A 21,109-nucleotide genomic window follows, 5' to 3' on the forward strand; every position below is an offset into this window, starting at 1 on the left:
TGAATTTTGAAGGGTCTGAAAAAAGTTGTTGATGTATTTTACACAGAGTTGTTAACTATAATGCAAGAATAAAAGTGCAGACCATATTAACAACACAGCCTCATTTTCGAAAAGGCGATTGCTTGATTCCCATTATAAAATGGCAGATTTCAAAGTACTGTCACAATGAAACAAAGTAAAATTAAAAAGACATGCAGTTATTCTTGGTTTATCATTCCCTTTTCCCCACAACTGCTTGTAAGTAAAAAAAAAAATTATATATATATATATTCAATTATTTGACTTTATTGTTCACAGTTTTCTGTTTGGGTCCTATGACCCTTTTCACATTTCTGGGTTTTGGAACGCAAATTAAACGGTTACAGAGTAAACATCGATAGCAGCGAGTGGGAGACCACAGCAAATATATTACTGGCTTACCCATTTGCTCCAAAATCAAAAGAAAAACGGCACTATTATGTTTCCACAACTTTCCAATTAAAGAACAAATATAGAGTGAAGGATTACGATAGTCAGAAGAGAGAAGATGGCAAATTTACTGTCACTATCTCTGCAGTTGTGTTAGAAACCTCATGGCATCTTTGGTAACTTTTTTTGTTTTGTTTTTAATTCCAGGGTAATGTAATACAAAGTACAATGTTATAAATTTACACAAAATAATTAAATTTGGCTAGATTTACGCTGTTAAATAAGGCGGAAATGCGTCATTACAGCCTGTAAAAAGGGTCCATTGAGCAACAAAGCAAAATTTGACTGTAGTTTCCCACTGGTTACAATTGTGAGCAAGAATAAATCTGATACTTTAACTTATATATAAAGGCATGCAGTTTGTTTTCTTGGTATATCCAAGTGATAAAATACAGCTGCCCACATTGCTGAATGTATGTTTAAAGTGTGTATATTTTTGCTGTTTTATGATGAATCTTGCCACATTTTTGTACTTATTATTTGCTCATATTGAAATCTCTCTGTAGTGTTGGAGAGTTGGCTTGACTACACAGGTGAGCTGGAACCTCCAGATCCGCTGGCCCGTCTCCCTCAGCTGAAGCATCGCATCAGACAACTCCTCACTGACTTGGGAACAGTCCAACAGATCGCACTCTGCTCCTCATCCTCTTGAGGGTGCCAGAGAACATAAAGACTGACACAAGGTTCAGACTGAACTGAATGCACACAGAACTGTTGATGGTGAAGTTAACTCTGAAAACATTAAGCTCATGTTTAGTTTCCGAGCCCTGAAAGTCTCATAGGAAACTGCAGAAATGGTTAACAGTCTGTTTTTGATAGGAAACACCTTGCCAAGCCATCCAAGCTAACGTGAATATGATACTGTAGTTTTATGATGTAAGATAAGGCTAACAATATCTGATGCAAGCAACCAGTTTTTGTATTTGTGGAATATAACGCTTCATTGTAGCACTTAGCTGTGTCTTTCATAAGGGTTATTTTGTTATTATTGTTTCTTGACTATTGCTAAATACTACTTTTTTCATGTTTATTCATAAGCAATCTTTTTTTTTTGACTGTTTTGTTCATCTTGGCTCTGGATAAAGAGAGCTTAAGGACCCGAATTAGATTTTGCTGTAGTTAATGAAAATATGACAATATGAAAATATATTTTAACCTGAAAGTATGTGCATTTTCCTTCTATATTTGTACTATATAGTCATGTAATCGTGTAAATAACCCAAAAAATTGCTTAAATTCATGTTCTGGTTGTTGTTTTTAATACTTGATCAAAACTATGTTAAATCTGCATTTAAGAAATGACGTAATCTTTGATCTGATGCGTATACATTAATACTGGACTTTCTGCCTTTAACAATGTCATTTTGACAAATGATGTTGCTTGTATTTTAAATCAGTGTGCAGAGTCCACTGGTATTAAACAGGCACAGAATGTTGTTTCCACTTGCATACTTAATATTTGTATGTATATATTATCTGGTTTGTTTTGTTCCTAAAGCAGGTTTTTCTATTTCTGTGTTCATTAGTTTTTGTTGTTTTTTCCTGTTGCTTTCAAGTCTACAAGATTGATTTTTTTTTTTTTTTTAAGTCATTGGATGCCTTAGTTATTGTAATTGTGTATTTAAGTTATTGATTCTGCTGCCTTTTTACTTCTGTCATCTTTTTTTAAACTGCGTATGTCTGGGGTGTGAAAGAGTGTGTGGTCAGATAAAGAAAGAAAGGCTGAGGTCTTTTCAGTGTTCTCACCCTTTGGTGTTAGTTTTTTTTTTTTTGGTCCTTTTTATATAAGGTGTCTCTAACTATGTACTTGGATATAAAAATCAAACATTGGATACAATGTACTTATTGTGTGCGTACATGTTGTTCTGCAAAACTCACGCAAGATTTGGATTTGCTGCTACTACACAGTGAGGTAGGTTTAGGGGTCAACAGTGAAATAACATGCAGGTACTTTAAATGCAAGTACAGTGTAACCAAACAGATGTGCACAATAAGTGCATTGTATTAAATGGCTATTTTTAATGTAAGTACAAAATATTTAAAGACACCTAATATAACATGGGCCAATTTATTATTATTTTCAGACTATTAGTGTTAAAAAAAAAAAAAATACTGTTCTTGATATCATACTGTTTTGAGGCCGGTTTGTGCACCGTTTACCTATTAAGAATGCAAACTACATTCGTTATAAATCTGTGGATTCAAAGTCATACTGAAGGGTGTTTGAAGGGTTCGATTTTTGTTGTTTATACAGTATCTTTCACTGTATGATTCATATAAGGGATTGACAGCCTAATGACCGTTTCTCAATATTGTGTATTATATTTTTTTTACATCTGCCCTGTTGCTTTCCCTTTACTGGAAATCCAGTGATCAGACTAGGAGTGTTATGGTCTTCTTTTTGTTTTCTTTTTACATTGGGGGTTCCCTGGGAAACTATAATATATTGCATTTACCTTAACATTATGAAAATCTTGACACAATTAAAATGCAAGAAAATAAATGCGAACATTTAAAGCCCAAGAATATTGTACTCATTTTGTTTTGTATTCCCATAACAAATGACATCTCTGCTGTTCAGATTGCAAGAGATCAGTATAACATTTGAGATAGGTTTCACTAATTGCAAAGTCCTACAACAAGCTGTGACAGCTGTTATAAAAGGGAAATTATTTAAAGCCCTGCAAAAATCAAGTTTGCAGATAAAGAAATAACCCTAAAATGCATGCATGTGTGTGTGTGTGTGTGTGTGTGTGTGTGTGTGTGTGTATATATATATATATATATATATATACTCTGATCAGCCATAACATTAAAACCATTCATGTGGATATTACTTTGACACGTACCACCTACCTAAAGATTGTTGCAGACCACGTACACCCCTTCATGGCAACGATATTCTCTGATGGCAGTGGCCTCTTTCAGCAGGATAATGTGCCCTGCCACATGCGCAAAAATTGTCCAGGAATGGTTTGAGGAACATGACCACGAGTTCAAGGTGTTGACTTGGCCTCCAAATTCCCCAGATCTCAATTTGACTGAGCATCTGTGGGATGTACTGGACCAACAAGTCCGATCCATGGATGCCCCACCTCACAACTTACAGGACTTAAAGGATCTGTTGCTAACGTGTTGATGCCAAATACCACAGGACACCTTCAGAGGTCTTGAGGAGTCTTTGCCTTGACGGGTCAGAGCTGTTCTTGTGGCAGGAGGGGGACCTACACAATATTAGGCAGGTGGTTTTAATGTTGTGGCTGATCGGTCTATGTACTGTATATACACTCAGTGACATGTACACCTACATATTTATGCAATTATCTAATCAGCCAATCGTGTGGCAGCAGTGCAATGCATAAAATCATGCCGATACAGGTCAGGAGCATCAGTTAATGTTCACATCATCAGAATGGGGAGAAATGTGATCTCAGTGATTTGGACCGTGGCATGATTGTTGGTGCCAGACGGACTGGTTTAAGTATTTCTGTAACTGCTGATCTCCTGGTATTTTTACACACATCAGTAACTAGAGTTTACTCAGAATGGTGCCAAAAACAAAAAACATCCAGTGAGCGGCAGATCTGCGGACAGAAAATGCCTTGTTGATGAGAGAGGTCAACAGAGAATGGCCAGACTGGTTCAAACTGACAAAGTCTACGGTAACTCGGATAACCGCTCTGTACAATTGTAGTGAGCAGAATAGCATCTCAGAATGCGCAACATGTCGGACCTTGAGGCGGATGGTCTACTAAGGCTGCAGTGGACACAGGCTCGCCAAAACTGGACAGTTTAAGACTGGAAAAACAATCACCTGTTCTGCTGAATCTGGATTTCTGCTGAGGTACACAGATGGTAGACCCACTGCAGCCTCAGATTTCTGCTCTTGGCTGACAGAAGTGGAACCCAACATGGTCTTCTGCTGTTGTAGCCCATTCACCTCAAGGTTCAACATGTTGTGCATTCTGAGATGATATTCTTCTCACCACAGTTGTACAGAGGGTACATCAGAGTAGCCTTTCTGTCAGCTCGAACCAGTCTGGCCATTCTCTGTTGACCTGTGTCATCAACAAGGCTTTTTCTTCCACAGAACTGCCACTCGCTGGTTGTTTTTGGCATCATTCCAAGTAAACTCTAGAGACTGTTGTTCATGAAAATCCCAGGAGATCAGCAGTTACAGAAATACTCAAACCAGCCCATGTGGCACCAACAATCATGCCACGCTCCATTTCACTGAAATCACATTTCTCCCCATTCTGATGATGTGAACATTAACTGATGCTCCTGACCCGTATCTGCATGATTGTATGTATATTGCACTGCTGCCACACGATTGGCTGATTAGAAAATCACATGAATATGTAGGTGTACAGGTGTTCTCAGTGAGTGTGTGTGTGTATATACATATATATATATTTTTTTTTTCAGTAACTTGTATTTAATTGTTTCGATTGTATAATTGTTTTTACATTTAGTTTGCTATTTTTGCATTTAAAGGGAGTGTGTGTAGATACCCCTAGCACACATGTGGGTTGAAATGTGTTTTTTTCTGTGATCTATTTATGCAATTGCATATAGATACAAGTGTTCAGGTTTATGAGTACTGTAAATAGCAAGCTTTTATCCACAGCAGTTTACAACATAGGTATTGCAGTAAGAATCCCCGTAGAGAAACCTGATATTAGGCACATACACACAGTCTTTTATACACACAGGGGTTTTAAAACATTATCCTCCCAACGCCCGTCACAGTTTACTCTTTGACAACAAAAGTTAAAAGTGGACTTTGTTTCTCTTTAGTCGTAACAGCGCTTGAGTCCAGACAGTCCAGAGGCTGTGCGCGTGTGTTTGACCGTTCACGTGCTATCTGTCTGGCTGTCAGCTCTCGTGAGCTCCTCCTCCATCAGCGAAAGGAAGCAACTAGAGCACAGCCAACACACACACTAGTCTCGCACTCCACTGATTATAGTACGCTGTGGAAGTCGCTCGGGCCCCATTTTATCCAGCACGTTTTGATCTTTGCGAACGGTAAGTGATGATATATATATATATATTATTTATTTTTGTAATCGTAGTGTTTGAACATTTGTCCTGAAGTCGTCACTACTTCGTAACGGACTGTGTGCTGCACGCGAGCTAACAGCAGGCTAGCGCGAGACAACGAACAAACCAGACATAACGCATTATTAACGTACGCTCTGCCTGTAACGTTGAAAATATAGTCGTTTTGTTAAGTTAACACATGGAGGCAAGTCATAGTATGATTCCTTCATCAGTGCTGTAAGCCTGGATGTTTGGGAGAGACCGACACCAGCTAGTCCAGTCAAGTCTGGTCAGTAAGGAGTGGTTTTATACTGGGACTATTCGAGGAAAGTGGGTAGATTTCATTAATGTTTATTTTTATTTGTGGTCGATGTGCGTTAAAAGCTGTCTGAACTGTTCAGCTCAACTTCCGAGCACTTTATTCAGGATCTGACGTTTGGACTTCGCTCTCCTCAGGTTGAGACAGTCCGATATTTCTGACGTGGTGTCATTTGCCCAGTTGTTTAAATATGTTGCATACAGAATGGGTGGAAATGGACTTCATAGCTTTCTTTGTTGAAGTCTGTTATTATATCACTCCTGTTTCATATTTCCACTGTTACAGTGGTTTATATGTGTTCTTTTGGGTTTCACCAAGAAAGTCCACAACTGCAGATCACAGATCAGTTCTTTATGGGGAAAATACTCCCAGCACAATTGTCCTGGTTGGCACAGGGCAGCTCCTAGGGCATCTCTGCACTTGTTTTATAAAAGTGCTGCTAGCCCAGTTACCCAAAGTACTGCACGTGAAACAACAAATCACCAGCAAAACCAAATGATTAGTGACATTACAGTCCAAATGCACAAGTACAACAACCTCGTTTTCTTTATAAGCACAGTTTTATACTAAACTTATCCTAGTCATGCTTTAATATTAAAGTAGTTTGGAAAGTAAACATCACCTAAACTTAGGGGTCCTCAGTAATAAGTCGTATGATTTGCTCTGAAATATTTAACCAGAATGGATATTAAATATATCAAGTAGGTGCCCCTGGCCAAAGCACAATTCTTTCAAACCAGACCATTACTATTTTCCTCATTTATTTGACTTAAACGGTGCTAATCAGTCTGCCACACTTCTCAGTCATGGCGTCATCAAATTTAGACACATTTAAGTTTGTCATAGAGATGTGTTAAATGACTGCAAAGCCTTTTTGCACTAAATCACTGAGCTGCTTTATTACAGATGCCACAAGGGCAACTTTTCGGATGCATCCTGACATGGCACATTGTTTGGCAAGCAAGCAATCCTTTACATGTGTGTTTTGAGGAGCTTGCTCATTTCTGTGTCCTGGTGAGGACAGTTCTGCCTTACAATTTTGTGCTATGTTTACCAAAACAGACATCATGTAGACTGTTTTATTCTCATGGAACACTCGGACAGTAGACACACATGCTGCGTCTGAATATTAATACTTCCCTACTAAATAGTATGCTAAAAACTTCATGCTAATGGAGTTTTTTGAGAGAATCTTTAGTGTTCATTGAACAGCAAGTGAGAGATACCTGGATTCATTGGACATTTAATGATCCCAAGCTTGGGTGAAGTCACGTTCAAAAGCTAGATTAAAAAAAAAACAACTGGTGAACCCTGAGTCGGATGGCTCAAATTTAAATGCTAGTGATCGACCGATATGGGTTTTTAATGGCCGATGCCAATATCCAGAGAGCAGTGTGGCTGATACTATGCCAATATATCACACAATTTAATATAGTAAATAACAAACATAAAATCGCTAAAATATATATATATATATAAAGCACTATATTTACTCAATTTCACACTAAATTTTAACTTTGTATAAAAAGAATCTAAAAAAATAATATTGTATTTAAAATGGTAGATCGCAGTTTCTTCTGATTTCTGTTTAGTCATCAAATTGTAGTAATTTATTTGCACAAGAAGAAATTGTTCATATATTAGGAAGAAGGAAATAACAGTACACACAGTAGTCCAGCAACCATGGATGGCATGTCCACGTTAGCAGTCGCATTTTCTCAAAAAATACAGAATCAAACCAATTGTACATACAGTGCATAGTGATTAAGAAATTTACTTATAGCACACTTGAAGCGCTTTTACTTTGAAGTTGCACTCACACGCTCCCGTGTGTCCAGCGTGAGCAACAATCTACTGACAGTTTATACGGCCTGGATCACCTGCTTGTATTGTCACGGACTGACCATCATGATTTATGAATCAGAGGAAATTTGGATCCTGATCCTGAAGTTTTTGATTCTGGCTGATGGAATACACGCTTCAGAGGAAGATATTAGATGAGCGCTCGATGGGAAGAAAACGTTGGATTTTTGTGAGTTACATCTTTTTAAACTTTTTTTTTTTTTTTTTTAAACCTGCCTTTTTATCATTAGAAACGTTACAGGGAACTGCTGAGGAGAGGCTGGTAGAATACGTGTTTTAGAGGTAAATAATTGAGCGCTCCACAGTATGCTGGATCTGCTCAAGTTGTGTGAGGTTTGTTTATTACATCTGTTTAAACGAGATATGTGCATATTTGCAGACGGTATATGATATTAGTTTTACTAATATTTGCCTTTTTATCATTAGACAAGACAGTTAAAAGTAACAGGGAACTGTTGAAGAGAGAGAGGGAGAATGAAACAGACAAGCTCAAACGCGTCTGCCGCAGCTCTGATATGCAGACCGTTTAAATGACACTGTGTTGCACACTGGTCTATTATTGCAGTAACACGATGGGACGTAACAACAAAACGAACCGTGACTGGTTGTTTACATATCTCAGTCGCTTCACATGCAAGCAGCTGATTCGCAGGGCCCTCAAGAAACAAATCAGCCAAAGGGGAAATTTACCGGCCGATGCCGATAATTAAAAAATGCAGAATATCGGCAATATAGTGGTTGACCACTAAAGTGCTATATATATATTAAGAAAGTTGTGCTTAAATGTTTAACAAAACCAGTGTGGATTATATTTGCAGATGTTGTTCTTAAGTCATACATTCGGGTCACTGGTCAATATCCACATCCCAGGATGAAGAATGTCCGTATGTTTAAAAAAACCTCACTCCCCTGGCCTCAAGAACATATGGTTTTATTGGTAGAGAAGTGCGTCCTTCATCAAATACAGTGCGCGATTTGGACACGGATGGATTTTGAAACTGTTTCCTGGGAGTCATATTAGAAATGTGACCAGACCAAACTCTGTATGTCATAGTATTTCCTTGTGATACGTCAACAACCTGTAACATGAAGAGGTCCTGCATGTCTTTAATGAGAAGAGAACTACATTGAGTTGTAAGTGGGCCAACTTAGTGTAGTCTGTGTGCTGAGCATCATTTGGTTTTGTTCAACAAGAAAACTCCCACTGCACTCTACTTCCCAGAGTAATGGAAAGAGCCAACATTTGTGTTTGGATGCTGTAGTCTACATTAATGTTTTTCTGTTCGAGTTTGGAGGTCTTGAAAGTTAACAGAAAAGACAGATTACAGAACCACATCTCTGGACAGATCACCCTTGTTTTAACTGTTGTTCTATTGATTGGTTTACTCGGCTCATCCCATACTATGCCAACAACCTCTCAATGGGTGACAGCTGTTGTGTGTTTTCTCTTGTTCCTTAATTTCCATTGGCTGTGCTCCCCACAGCTCTCCATCAATCCACGGCTGCTTCTATTTTTGGTAGCGTTCCCCAAGGGATGTCAGAGCTCATGGCCTCGACTGGATTCCTAGAGTGGCAGACTGGTTCAGCAGAGGTACCTCTTGGGCAGGGATGTTGTTTATCTGTCAGCACCTATCGGATCACTTTGCAAGAGCACAGTAGCTGTCAGACAGCAATCCAGCAAGACATGGAAGTAGAGTTGGGAACAAGAACTGGCTGTTATTCAGAACTGCTTCCATTTAAAAAAAAAAAAAAAAAGACTTTTTTTTTTTGTAAAGTTTTGTAAAGGTTTTCAAATTTGAGGCCGATACGATCAGCGACATTTTAACACTGTGACTGATCAATATCGATCTGTGCTACTTTTCCCAAAAACAGTGTAAGCCTAAGTAGATTGTAGAAACCATCTACGATCAACTTAAGCTTGCGATGCTTTTGGGAAACGCAGCCCTGATCATCGATATTTCATGCCTTTTGCCACACATTTGCAAGTTTTATGTTAATACCCTACACTGTACAATTAAATCAATTTACATTAATTGTGAATAGGGTTGAAATGATTAGTCGACGTTATTGACAACTTCTACAACAAAAAATTGTCTACAAAAATTTCCGTTGTTGAATAGTCGTTTGATCTCATTTAACGTAACATGAGATCACATTAAACTGTAATGATGACGAGCGAGAGCAGCACTGCAGCTCGCGCCTGACTGAGGAGAGGAAGAATTACACAGCTCACAGTCCAGATGCACTCTAAACTTTCCAAACAGCTTCAGGTGATGTAGATCACAAATTACGAGGGAATTATACAAAAATACAAAATAAGTAAATACAGAAGCACTCTCGTTGTGGAATAAGTGGAGCTGGAGCAAAACTAGCATCTCGAGCATCTTTAAATGAAACACCCCGGCATTACATCTTAAATGCAGTTATATTTAATGTGTTATAACTTTATTAAAGTTCAAATAATACGGCAGCAGATCATGTAAATAACTACAAACTCCGAAACTGTCATTTCTCTGTGCGGTCAGCGCCTCTTCTATGAGTTGGGCGAATGTCCCGATCTAAGGGGGAGAGATTGAAACTGCACCCGGCTGATGTACACTCTGACGCGGGACGCGCATCCCTCGAACACGCACGCTTAATGCAGCTAGATTATAACGTGATGGCTCGCGACTTATTGAATCATAATGTCACTGCATTTCTTATTGTGAAGAAAATTGGCAATACGCAGCTTTATTAATACGAGAGAGTTTGTTTTTTTGTGAGTTAAAGATGGATTGAAGTGAATAGAAAGGTGAGAGAGGGTAGTCTTCACCCCATCATACACTGCAACAAAATACGTTTTTGATTTATTTTTGTTTTGGCTTGTTTTCCAATATAAATACCTAAAACTCCTTTAAAACAATGTACATTTACTTTAGCAGCTATACTGCAGAAGAAAAAATTGTTATCTGAGAATGTTGAATATTAAAAATACAAAAAGATTAAAATATCTAAAAATCCTTTAAAAAAAGATGCATTCACCTGAGAAGCAGCATATAAGATATTTAGACTTGCTTTTAGAGAATAGATCTTGAATATAAGTATATTTTGTATAGAATTGTATTTTTTCACTTGGTTATCCTTCTGCTAGCGTCCAACCAGCGGTAATACCGGTGTTCGTCGGTTTCCTGTGCAGTTATTTATTTTTTATTTTTTTTTTACAAACAGACCAATCAAAACTTGGTCAACCAAGACTCTTCTTGTCGACTAACATTTGGTCGACTATCAGGGGGCAACCCAAAATTTAGTCAATTAAAAGTGAAACAATCTGTCTGTAAACAGTTGTTGGAAAAATTACTCGTGTCATGCACAAAGTAGATGTCCTAAACGACTTGCCAAAACTATAGTTTACTAAAATAGTGGACGCATCCCTACTAAATATATAGTGTGACCAGTGTAGTCGAATCCTGAATGATTCAATCGTATATGAGCTGGTTCTTTTTTAATGTACAGTGTTACCAGTGTAGTCCGATTTACGAACAGATTGCTTGTCAGTTCTTTTGAATTTACAGCAGGAAACATACAGCCTGACCAGTGCAGTCTGTGTCGTGAACGAATAAACAGCTACACCGAAAAACAAACAGCACAACCTTCTGAGTTAAGTAATCTTACTTGCCGGTTCTTTTTAGTGAATGAAAAGCATATTGAACCAAAGGCTTTTGAGACTTAAATCAGAGTAATAGTGGATGGTTGTTGATATGGGTTGTTGAAGTTAGTGATATTTTATATATAAAAAAAATGAATGAGAGAAAGAATGAATGAATAAAATATCTTAATTAAAAAGTCTGTTTCAGCACATTTTTAGTAAGAGTCTGTTCTGTTAAAAAGTTAAATCATCTCATCATATGCAGCAGACTGCTTAGGGCAATAAATCATATGAATGCATTTCCAAATATTTCTTCCTCAATACTAAAAGAATCTTTAATGGAAAACCAGAATTGACAAGTGGAATCAACCAGAATCATTACATTTCTTATGATTCCCATCCCTTTGCTGCAGTATTTCATAATCGAAATTGGATTGTCTTTTTCAGGAAAAAATAGCTCCTCACTTTGTCCTGATGCTCAAGCCTGCCATCAGAATGTTGCTACACACTTTATTCTTCTAATGAGCTGTGAGTAAAGTCGTTTGAGTCGTTTAATTGACTCCCTAATCCATCTGCACTGACTTTTTCAGAGCTAACAACTAAAACCAGCTGGCATGACAGGTCGTTTGGATCTGAATCCTGCCTGTAGTTGAATATCATTTCAATCATGAGCATGTGTCAGTAAGCCCCGATTGTTTGATCTTGGAAAGACTGACAAGGTGGCACAGCGTGTAGTAGATTAGTCTTAGTCATGCACTAAATTAGGCTAAATGAGAACCCGACACCACATGCCTCACATTGCTTCCCAATAGCTTTAGTGCTGTTAACAATACAACATAACATTACCTTGATATTTGCATGCCACGCCACCCTTCTGATGTAGCACCAATGAACATTTATGCTTGTAGTGTTGATATCATTAGCCTTATTTTCAATATTTGTTGATATGAGGTGCATAATTGATTAAATGGCATCATTTAACATTTAAACAGCAATCAACATAAAAGTAAAGCTAAAAAACGTTGTTTAGAAACAATAGATGAAGCCACCTTATAATATAGAGAATAAAACTAGGGAGTTATTAGAAAGGGGGCATCTAGTTTTACAGATACTTGGTAAATATAGTAAGGTATAGTTTCTCAGTGTTTGCATCTTAATGTGTTTGCTTCTGTAAAAGCCATAATTGCAAAGTTGGCTGAGCTGAAATTAATAATTGCTTTGACAGGCCCAGGCTGGCACCCCTCAGGACTTGCTCCCATGGCACTTTAGCTGTAACTACAGTTACAGCTAAATGACAAAGGCACACAAAAAGGGAAAAGCAAGTATCAAATGCACATCATGAAGCAGCATGTGGGAGTTTGTTTTCCATTTAGCTACTTAAAAGTTTCTGGCACCTTTTAATGATCTGTCTTGTCATGTGACTCTCCAACCCCTTTGTTATTCATTCTCAACCCCTTCTTCAAATAGAACTAAGACTGGGTAAAAAAAATATCGATTTTCCGATATGTCGCAATGTTCATTCGAATGATCTTGATACTGATATTCCGCAGCGCAGCTTTCTCTAATGTGAGTAAATCGCCATATTTCGTGCTATACGACTAAAAGTGTCTGTGAATAGACACTGGCAGTTAAATGTTCAGATTTCACTCACCAGGGATTGAGTAGTGTAGTGGCAAAGAAATTCAGCACGAGATCCTTTCACTGGTTGTTGAGAGTAGAAGTCTCGTTCCAATGTGTGGCCAAAGACAAGATCCACACAACCCATTTGTCATTGAATACTGTCTCTTTTAATACACTTTCTGTTCTTTACAGTCAGTTGTTGATCAAAAACAACAACAAATAAAGATTTAATTCTAGTCACGCATAGCATGGATGCAGTAAAGAAGCCATTCATTAATACGTGCTCAGTCAAATCACTGACGTGGTTGCTGAGCTGCTGCTATTCTTAAAGAGACAGTACCGTTTTAGCACTTGTTCTACAAATGAATGTAAATATTATAAATTGTACAAATTAGGCATGTAAACGATAAACATGAAACTATATATATATTAGAGTTGCACAGTATACTGGTGCTATGGTACAATCGAGATGCTACAGCTTCAAAATACTGGCGGTGCCACAGTCATTTTTTAAATAGTAGTGCCGTCAATACTAGGGATGGGCATTCATCAATAATTTGGTATTTGAATATATAAGCTTATAAAAACGAATATTTGAATATTCTATTATTTAAATGAAGGTAATAAATGAGAAAAAGACATTGTAAAATTATTTTTTTTGTTAAAGGTTGCATCACCATTAAAAAAAACAACTTCTAATATCCAAAACAAGCTTATATCACGGCCTGTGGTTTTTTTTGTTATTGAAAATATTTAAACAAGCAATGCGTGAAAACAAAAAAAAGTATAGAATGAAAGCATTTAAGCTCACGCAAAGAAAAAGAAACCGCTAATGAAGTAGACTGACGCAGTTAACGTACAGGACGTGTACAAACACTCGGCATATAATAGTTATGTTTATGTTGTGTATCATGTTTTTGTTGAGAAAAACAAACGTATCCACATGCTCAGTAAACTATACTAATTTATACACACCAGTTTAAATGATGGAATGTCCCTTACCTCAGCTAGCAAAGTCTTTCTCGGATGCCATGTTTGTTGTTTACAGAAGCGTTGCGGGGATTACATTGCTACGGGGATGCTGCTTTCTGTCGAGCTGCACATATACGAGAGTAAAGTGTAAACCGCTTATCCAGTACATACAGGTGCCAGCTTTCTCACAGTAAGCCACATTCTCGCAATAACCCGCTTTTTTGGCGTCCGTCTATATGTACTGACAGAACAGCTTGCTCAACAAATGTGATCAACTTGTGTCCACATTTAATAGCGCCACTCAGTGCATTCTGTTATAACTGACAGTTTTAGTTTGTGTTTATTTTTACTATTCGAATAATTATTGCAGAACGAGTACTCGAATATATTCAACTACTCGTGCACATCCCTAGTCAGTACTATTGTACCATAAGTAATGTTGCACGTACGGTAGAAAAATATTCATTTGTATCAGACCTATGTCTGTAATAACATTTAAAAATGTAGTCTTTTCGAGTGGCGTCCCCTTCACACATTGCCCTTTAAGGGTGCAAAATGCTGTTGAATTTGCCCCTTATATGGTACTCTTTGCTTTATTGTGTGGTGTTTCTATGCTTCAAACACGCGTCTGAATCCCAACAAGTTAATTTGGCGATCATGTCTCCTAATGCATAATATGAATTTAAATAAAACTTTAGGGGAGTAAGAATCTTTAAAAAAAACACTTCACGTAGCAAGATTTGGAATTATTTTGGATTGTTGCCTGATGAGACCGGAAAGCCTATCGACAATGGAAAACCCATCTGCCGTGAATGCCAACAGCAATTTCAAGCCAAAGGGGGAAACAGCAGCAACTTTGTTAAAAACCTTCTGACACATCCTACTGCTTTTGCAGAACACCCGAGGGTTAGTACCACTATATATATATATATATATATATATATACACATGCATAAACACACACACACACACACACACACAGTACCGTGCAAAAGTTCTAGGCACTTGTGAAAAATTTTGCATAGTGAGGATGTCTTCAAAAATAATGACAGTTTTCATTTATCACTTAATGTCATACAAAGTCCAGTAAATGTAAAAAAGCTAAATCAACATTCGGTGTGACCACCTTTGCCTTTAAAACAGCACCAATTCTCCCAGGGACACCTTGACACAGTTCTTGGTTGTTGGCAGATAGGATGTTCCAAGCTTCTTGGAGAATTCACCACAGTTCTTCTATCTATTTAGGCTGTCTCAATTGCTTCTGTCTCTATATGTAATCTCAGATTGACATGATGTTCAGTGTGGGGATTTGTGGGGGCCATGACATCTGTTGCAGGGCTCCCCGTTCTTCTATTCTAATCTTTTCTATTTGCAAAAGTAATGTTTGGGAGTCTTAACATTTATATTTCCTATTGACACACTAAAGCTGAAGATGTAAATAACCATCATAAGACAAATGCTTTTGTGAAACATCTTATGTGCCTAAGAATTTGCACAGTACTGTATATACACACTCACCGACTTTTATTAGGTACACCTCTCTAATAATGGGTAGGACCCTCCTTTGCCTGTGAATTCTCCGTGGAATGGATTCAACAATATGCTGGAAACATTCCTTAGAGAATCTGCGCCACGCTGACATGACAGCATCACGCAGTTGCTGCAGATTTGTCGGCTGCTGGAGCCAGTTTGAGATGACATGCTTTGGGGCATGGCGCGTTATCCTGCTGGAAGTAGCCATTAGAAGATGGTAGATGGTGGTCATAAAGGGATGCACTTGGTCAGCAACAATACTCAGGTTGGCTGTGGCATTTAAAGGATGCTCAGTTGGTATTAAGGTGCCTAATGTGTACAAAGAAAACATTCCCCACACTATTACACCACCACCCCCAGCCTGAACCGTTGACACAAGGCAAGATAGATCCATGGGTTCATGTTGTTCTGGCACTACCCTCTGCATGTCGCATCAGAAATCGAGATTCGTCAGACCAGACGATGTTTTTCCAATCGTCTACCCTTCAGTTTTGGTGAGCCTGTGCCCACTGAAGCCTCATTTTCCTGTTCTTAGCTGACAGTAGTGATACCCGGAGGGGTCTTCTGCTGCTGTGGCAATTTTCGATGTATTGTATGGTCAGAAATGCTTTTCTGCATAGCACTGGTTTAACGTGTTTATTTGGGTTACTGTCACCTTCCTATCAGCTTGGACCAGTCTGGCCATTCTCCTCTGACCTCTGTCATTAACAAGCTGTGTTCACCCACAGAACTGCCGGTTGCTGGATGTTTTTGTTTTTTCGCACCATTCTCTTTACACTCTAGAGACTGTTGTGCGTGAAAATTCCTGGAGATCAGCAGTTTCTGAGATACTCAAACCAGCCCGTCTGACACCAGCAATCATGCCACGGTCGAAATCACAGAGATCCCATCTTTTCCCCATTCTGATGGTTGATGTGAACATTAACGGAAGCTTCTGACCCTTATCTGCATGATTTTATACATTGCAATGCTGCCAAACGATTGGCTGATTAGTTAATCGCATGAATAAGTAGGTGTACAGGTGTACCTAAGAAAGTGGTGTGTGTGTATATAATATATAAGAGCCCGACCGATATGGAATTTGAGACCAATACCAATTTTAGAGGGGGAAAATTCACAGATTACCGATATGGTGGCCGATATAGTTAATTTTTGAGCTGGAATGAAAACAGACCTTTTCTATGTGGATTGTTCACTGATTTTGCACTGATATGACTATGCAAAGGTACTCAGAAGGCTGCTTTCTTAAATATTTTTATCAAAGAACATTTGACATTATTATTATACACTGTCAACAAATTCTAGAAATGAACACTGAGAAAATAAAGAATAAATAAAAATACAATAAATAGCTTAATAAACATCAGTACTGTATGTTTAGTATCAGTCAATTGCTGACCATTAAAATAAAGAATAAATAAAAATACAATAAATAGCTAAATAAACATCAGTACTGTTTAGTGTCAGTCAATTGCTGACCATTAAAATAAAGAATAAATAAAAATAAAACAAATAGCTAAATAAACATCAGTACTGTTTAATATCAGTCAAATGCTGGCTATTTTAATACTGCCAGTCAGTTATTGGCAGGTTGTAAAACAAGAAGTATTTACACCTGCTGAGACAAGAATTAAACAGCGGCAGCGATGTTACACCATAATCTGCTATACAAGTTCAGGGGAAACTTTCAATGGTGGAAAACCAGACTTTTACATGTTATAAATGCAATGACTGGAATTGTTCGGTTGAAGGGGGTACCAAACTGTGAATCCTGAGCAGACCAGTTTGTTGAAAACACGTTTACACATTAGCTTCCACTCAGCTGACAAGCAATGAAAGTAGCTACGTGGTTAGCTAGTTAGCTATGAGCTCGTTGTCACGGAGAGTAAAAGATGGACTTTATTTACTTTCCAGCATTGCGTCTCATCAACTAGGTAACAACGTAGCATGATATCAACACTCAACAGACACAATCCACCACTGCACCATTGTCTGTTGAGCTGCAAAAAGGTGCTCTGATGTTTACCTTTCAATCTGCTACATTACTGACTGCACTGACAAACTGTAGCTGGCTAACATATAGTTGTGATAAACAGGAGTGACATGGTTGTCAGGGACAGGGTTAACGTTATATTAGTTATTTTGAGAAGGGAAAATGATGGGGTCATTGTTTATAAACTTTCCAGTATGTATTTCACAAACTAGTTAGCAACTTACCGAGAAGACACCGCTTAACTCCGCACCGCTTAACTCCGCACCGCTTAACACCGCGCCGTCTGCAGAGCCACCGTCAGTTCAGAGTCAGCTCTGTAAACAATGAGTCGGACCATGCTCTGCTGGACAAACTACGTTATGACACCAGTTCTAAAGCATTGTTTTCTGCATTATATGTTCTGAAAAAAAGTTTTCATATCAGCGCATATCGGTAAAATATACGCCGATACCGATATATCAGTGAAAGGCTAATATCAGCCGATAATATCGTCCAACAGATATATAAACTCAGCAAAAAAGAAACGTCCTCTCACTTTCAACTGCTTTTATTTTCAGCAAACTTAACGTTTAAATATTTGTATGAACATAAAAAGATTAAACAACTAAGACATAAACTGTTTCACAGACATGTGACTAACAGAAATGGAATAATGTTTCCCTGAACAAGGGGGTGGTCAAAATCAAAAGTAACAATCAGTATCTGGTGTGGCCACCAGCTGCATTAAGTACTGCAGTGCATCTACTCCTCATGGACTGCACCAGATTTGCCAGTCCTTGCTGTGAGATGTTACCCCACGCTTCCACCAAGGCACTTGCAAGTTCCTGGACATTTCTGTGGGGAATGGCCCTAGCTCTCCCCCTTTGATCCAACAGGTCCCAGACGTGTTCAGTGGGATTGAGATCCGGGCTCTTCGCTGGCCATGGCAGAACACTGACGAGCAGTATGGCTGGTGGCATTGTCATGCTGGAGGGTCATGTCAGGATGAGCCTGCAGGAAGGGTACCACATGAGGGAGGAGGATGTCTTCCCTGTAACACACAGTGTTGAGATTGCCTGCAGTGACAACAAGCTCAGTCCGATGATGCTGTGACACACCACCCTAGACCATGACGGACCCTCCACCTCCAAAGCGATCCCACTCCAGAGTACAGGCCTCGGTGTAACACTCATTCCTTCAATGACAAACGTGAGTCCGACCATGACCCCTGGTGAGACAAAACCTTGACTCGTCAGTGAAGAGCACTTTTTGCCAGTCCTGTCTGGTCCAGCGAAGGTGGGTTTTTGCCCATAGGCGACGTTGTTGCCGGTGATGTCTGGTAAGGACCTGCCTTACAACAGGCCTACAAGCCCTCAGTCCAGCCTCTCTCAGCCTATTGCAGACAGTCTGAACACTAATGGAGGGATTGTGCATTCCTGGTGTAACTCGGGCAGTTGTTGTTGCCATCCTGTACCTGTGCCGCAGGTGTGATATTCGGATGTACCGATCCTGTGCAGGTGTTGTTACACGTGTCTGTCACTGCGAGGATGATCAGCTATCCTTCCTGTCTCCCTGTAGCGCTGTCTTAGGCGTCTCACAGTACGGACACTGCAATTTATTGCCCTGGCCACATCTGCAGTCCTCATGCCTTCATGCAGCATGCCTAAGGCATGTTCACGCTGACGAGCAGGGACCCTGAACATATTTCTTTTGGTGTTTTTCCAGAGTCAGTAGAAAGGTCTCTTTAGTGTCCTAAGTTTTTATAACTGTGACCTTAATTGCCTACCGTCTGTAAGCTGTTAGTGTCTTAATGACCGTTCCACAGGTGCATGTTCATTAATTGTTTATGGTTCATTGAACAAGCACAGAAAACATTGTTTAAACCATTTACAATAAAGATCTGTAAAGTTATTTGTATTTTTACAAAATTATCTTTAAAATACAGTGTCCTGAAAAAGAGACATTTATTTTTTTGCTGAGTTTTATATATATTTATTAGGGATGCCACAATTCTCAATATAATATTGAACCATTCAGTGCAACATCCACGGTTCAATACATGCTAGTGAATGTTTTCGGTTTTGTGTTTTAAATAATTTCCGTGAGATGAGTAAACGACTCCCCGCGAGTAAATATCCAATAACTATGCACTAAAGTTAGGGGGCCCTTAACCATTCTTGCAATGCTGGTGTCAGATTTCACACTTTAACATGGCGAGCGGTGAAGTGAGGCTGCAGTATGAGGCTAATTGGCACAGCAGTGCTGTGGTGTGGGGACATTTTGGTTTTGCCGTTGAGTATAATGCTGAGGAAGAAAAAACGGTAAATAAAAAAATTACTGTGCAAGCATTGTTTTACACGTGTCGCCTACTCAAATGGAAACACTTCCAACATGACTGCACATCTGCGGTGCCATCACCCAGTGATATCACTGTCTGAAAGCAGGATAGCAGAGCAGGCAATACAGTCATCCAAAAAGCAACAGTCCCTCGCTGATTCCTTCCAGCATACATACCCAACTGGTTCCGAGAGACACAAAAAAATAACAAAGGCAGTGGGTGTGTTCATTGCCAAAGCCGTTTTCGGTGATTGGAGATGTGGGCTTTCGCCACCTTATGAAAGCACTCGATCCACATTACAGACTACCGTCTTGCACTTTTTTCAGCACCAAGGTAGTTCCCGACCTCTATGAAGAGACACGCAACAGTATCTTAGACGAATTAGCGGACCTAAGTGATATTGCACTTTACATTCTGAATGAGGGCTACTGTACTGGTAAGTTTAATTGAGATGGTTGATTTATATATACTGAAGTACAGGTATGTTTATTTGAAATGGTCAATTTATGTTTACATGTATGTTTATTTTTAAAATTTAGGAATTCATGTGTTCCCTAGTTTGTATATGGGCTACCAGCAGCTGTGAGCTGCCAGTGTTAATTTTTATATTTATTTTATATTATACAATACACTAGGAATGTGTACAAGTGGAATGTGTGTGTGTGTGTGTGTGTGTGTGTGTGTGTGTGTACAGTTGAAGTCCACATACACCTTAACCAAATATATTTAAACTAATTTTTTCACAATTCCTGACATTTAATCGTATAAAACATTCCCTGTCTTAATTCAGTTAGGATCACTGCTTTATTTTAAGAATGTGAAATGTCAGAATAATAGTAGAGAGAATTATTTATTTCAGCTTTTATTTCTTTCATCACATTCTCAGTGGGTCAGAAGTTTTCATACACTTAATATTTGTTAGCATTGCGTTTGAGTTTTTAACTTTGGTCAAAACGTTTTGGGTCTTCCACAAGCTTCTCACAATAATTTGCTGGAATTTTGTTCCATTCCTCCAGACAGAACTGGTGTAACTGAGTCGGGATTGTAGGCCTCCTTACTCGCACATGCCTTTTCAGTTCTGCCCACAAATTTTCTATCGGATTGAGGTCAGAGCTTTGTGATGGTCACTCCAATACCTTTGGAGGTATGCTTGGGGTCATTGTCCATTTGGAAGACCCATTTGCGACCAAGCTTTAATTTCCTGGCTGATGTCTTGAGATGTTGCTTCAATATATCCACATAATTTTCCTTCCTCATGATGCAATCTATTTTGTGAAGTACACCAGTCCCTCCTGCAGCAAAGCACCCACACAACATGATGCTGCCACCTCCATGCTTAATGGTTGGGATGATGAT

At 38.7% G+C, this 21,109-nt stretch overlaps 2 protein-coding genes across 8 annotated transcripts in view; both read left to right on the forward strand.

Annotated features, from left to right (window-relative positions):
- LOC127418654 (PHD finger protein 20-like) overlaps nucleotides 1-2,994 on the forward strand; it is a 68,714-nt gene extending 65,720 nt beyond the window's left edge. For both annotated transcript variants that reach the window (XM_051659320.1, XM_051659322.1), the window contains one exon: nucleotides 975-2,994. In XM_051659320.1, coding sequence (XP_051515280.1) covers nucleotides 975-1,120 — 146 coding nt within the window. In that variant the 3' untranslated portion in view covers nucleotides 1,121-2,994. The remainder of the gene's footprint in view (nucleotides 1-974) is intronic.
- Nucleotides 2,995-5,374: 2,380 nt separating this feature from the next.
- LOC127419243 (protein NDRG3-like) overlaps nucleotides 5,375-21,109 on the forward strand; it is a 109,054-nt gene continuing 93,319 nt past the window's right edge. For 5 of the 6 annotated variants that reach the window (XM_051660499.1, XM_051660496.1, XM_051660500.1 and 2 more), the window contains exon 1: nucleotides 5,375-5,496. The gene's annotated coding sequence lies outside the window, so the exon portion shown is untranslated. Of the gene's footprint in view, nucleotides 5,497-11,765; nucleotides 11,847-21,109 lie in introns of all 6 variants that reach the window. The other variant, XM_051660498.1, reaches the window with a different exon arrangement.

The sequence above is a fragment of the Myxocyprinus asiaticus genome, chromosome 28, assembly GCF_019703515.2.
Source record: "Myxocyprinus asiaticus isolate MX2 ecotype Aquarium Trade chromosome 28, UBuf_Myxa_2, whole genome shotgun sequence".
Taxonomy (NCBI): Eukaryota; Metazoa; Chordata; class Actinopteri; order Cypriniformes; family Catostomidae; genus Myxocyprinus; species Myxocyprinus asiaticus.